Source organism: Nanorana parkeri, unplaced genomic scaffold, assembly GCF_000935625.1.
Source record: "Nanorana parkeri isolate BGI_ZX_2015 unplaced genomic scaffold, ASM93562v1 scaffold786, whole genome shotgun sequence".
NCBI classification, from domain to species: Eukaryota; Metazoa; Chordata; class Amphibia; order Anura; family Dicroglossidae; genus Nanorana; species Nanorana parkeri.
Genome location: NW_017307054.1, coordinates 489,884 through 492,093, shown reverse-complemented (window position 1 = coordinate 492,093; position 2,210 = coordinate 489,884). Strand labels below are relative to the sequence as shown.

The window sequence follows — 2,210 nt, the reverse complement described above, 5'->3', positions numbered from 1 at the left end:
TAATACATAATAATAATAATAATAATAATAATACTACAAACAATAATAAATAATACTATACACATACACAGATATACATTTGTATCATCAAGCCAACAAAACATGAAATTATTCTTTGTAAAGCCAAACTTTATATAATAAAACACCAAAGTAAATGAATATCCGAGCTGAGAGGCACCAGGGGTACAGGGGTATTCCACTTATCACATAAAATGAACGGATGTCAAAACTCCATTTCTGCACGTCACGTTCCACATGCACCCCAGTGATGCTCAACTCCTCCCACTACACAAGTAAAAGACCAATAAAAAACTTGCGCTCTCAGCTGAGAAGCGTACATCTGTAGCGGGCACGTCAGGATAACTGCAGTTCTCGTGTAGTGCTGACATTTAACCCTCCTCTATGTAGCAATTCATTTCCAGCATCGAGCAGCGTAGGCTCGGCCTTGTCAAGTGCACTGCGACTACATGCAGCAGCCGTTCGGCAGCAAGCTCCCATATGGTCTAGCGGTTAGGATTCCTGGTTTTCACCCAGGCGGCCCGGGTTCGACTCCCGGTATGGGAAGTACATTTTTACACTTGCGGACGGGTTTAAACACAGAGCTGTAAATAGGATTTGCTTTTTTTTTTTTTCCCTTGCAGCTACAAAGGTTACAATTATTCATATATTGTGTAGCAGAAGTATGCTTCTAGTTCCAGACCAACCACCGTAAAACATAAAATCATGAAATAAAGAAAGTAGTGTGTCTGCTCACCTCCAACCCTTTCAATGGCACCACGCGTTTCTTTTTCAATTCAACACATTTCCTCATTTTGCAGATCTGGTGGCTGGTGCTCCGGTTGACACAGTTGTAGCAGGCTCCACACGGTTCTTTCCTCAGGCATGGTGTACAGAGCCCGCATCGCTTCCTCTTCTTATGGGGCTGCTCTGCCTTCTCCGCGGTACTACTGCCGCCAAAGGAGCTGCCATCAACCATGCCGCCAATGTCAACGGCTTTCTCTTCGGGTAACTGCACCAGCTCCGCCGGTAACTGCACAGTCTTCAGCCTCTCGAGAGATTCTGCATCATCACAGAAGTCATATATATCTTGAGACCCCATGTGAGGCACAAGGGCAGGCTGGGTCTCCATCATTGCGCTGCCAACTTCGAGGACCCCCCCCCCCACTCCCCAATATGCAATATTTACAACAGCAGATCTGCTAATAGACCATAAGGCCGACCGGTGTGTGGGGTCAGGTAAATGTTATCTAGTTCTATGAACTATTGCTAAAAAACTTTGAGATGTGATACACCGTTTAGGTCCCTTCATTTGGATGAAAAGCCTGGTTTAGGGTAAACTTGCATGGGGGGAAAAAGGTCCTTCTAGAGCCCCAAATTCCTCTTATCCCAGCCCAGCAGACGTATTAAAGGGAAGCGCGAGCGGATCTCCCGGAGGTTTCCCTTTCCCCCCTGACAGCTCATGGTGACGAAAGCAGAGGTAAAGCGTGCACTCTACTATCCTGATGAAAAGAAGGTATACCAAGTCTTCCGCAAAGGTTTCCTATAAAAACAGAGGAACATATTCTGTGGGTCAGAAGCTGGTCAGGTTTTCACGGCAACTTCAAATCAAACTTTTAAACCAAATGCATACATTCGACTGTGACATGTACAGGCAATGACACTTGATGTGGAATTTGCAGCTATTTCAACTTATACATGAAGTTTAAAACTTTGAAATCCTTAATACCGAGCTCAGATAACATCTCCAGGATACCGGACCGGTCTGGAAGCTGCGGCAGACCATTTGACAGCACGGCATTACACACTGAAATGTGTACAATGTAAACACCCTACAAAAACATACATAAAAACACACACACACACAAAGCACAAAATAAAAGTATAAAATCAACCAGAATGAACAATTAGCTGAAACACAGACCCCGGTCAGCATAAACAAAACTTCCCAGTCCCACTGCAAAAACTTTGTCTATATATAAACAGACAGGAGGGCCCTACAAGTGCTGGGGATGCATGAACACAAAGCACCCTGCATACAGTATAAACACAATTACATCCACCAAAAATACATGCAATACACACCAAAGACTAAGGGCCAACACACTGAGAGCTAATGGCTCATTATCAGTGACAGGACAGAGAACCCCTTGGATTCTTTGTTCTGAGGCTGCTGGGACTGTACAAGCAGGTCGTCCCTCCTCCCCCCCCCC

General features: G+C 44.8%; 1 protein-coding gene and 1 non-coding gene across 2 annotated transcripts in view; one reads left to right on the top strand and one right to left on the bottom strand.

The window, feature by feature from the left end:
* The window catches only part of TET3 (tet methylcytosine dioxygenase 3), an 85,924-nt gene extending 84,792 nt beyond the window's left edge, over positions 1-1,132 (bottom strand). The window contains exon 1 of the mRNA XM_018564842.1: positions 755-1,132. Within this exon, the coding sequence (XP_018420344.1) occupies positions 755-1,132 (378 nt within the window). The remainder of the gene's footprint in view (positions 1-754) is intronic.
* TRNAE-UUC lies at positions 493-564 on the top strand. Its single transcript has one exon. It is a non-coding gene; the product is annotated as a tRNA-Glu (tRNA).
* Positions 1,133-2,210: the final 1,078 nt, after the last annotated feature.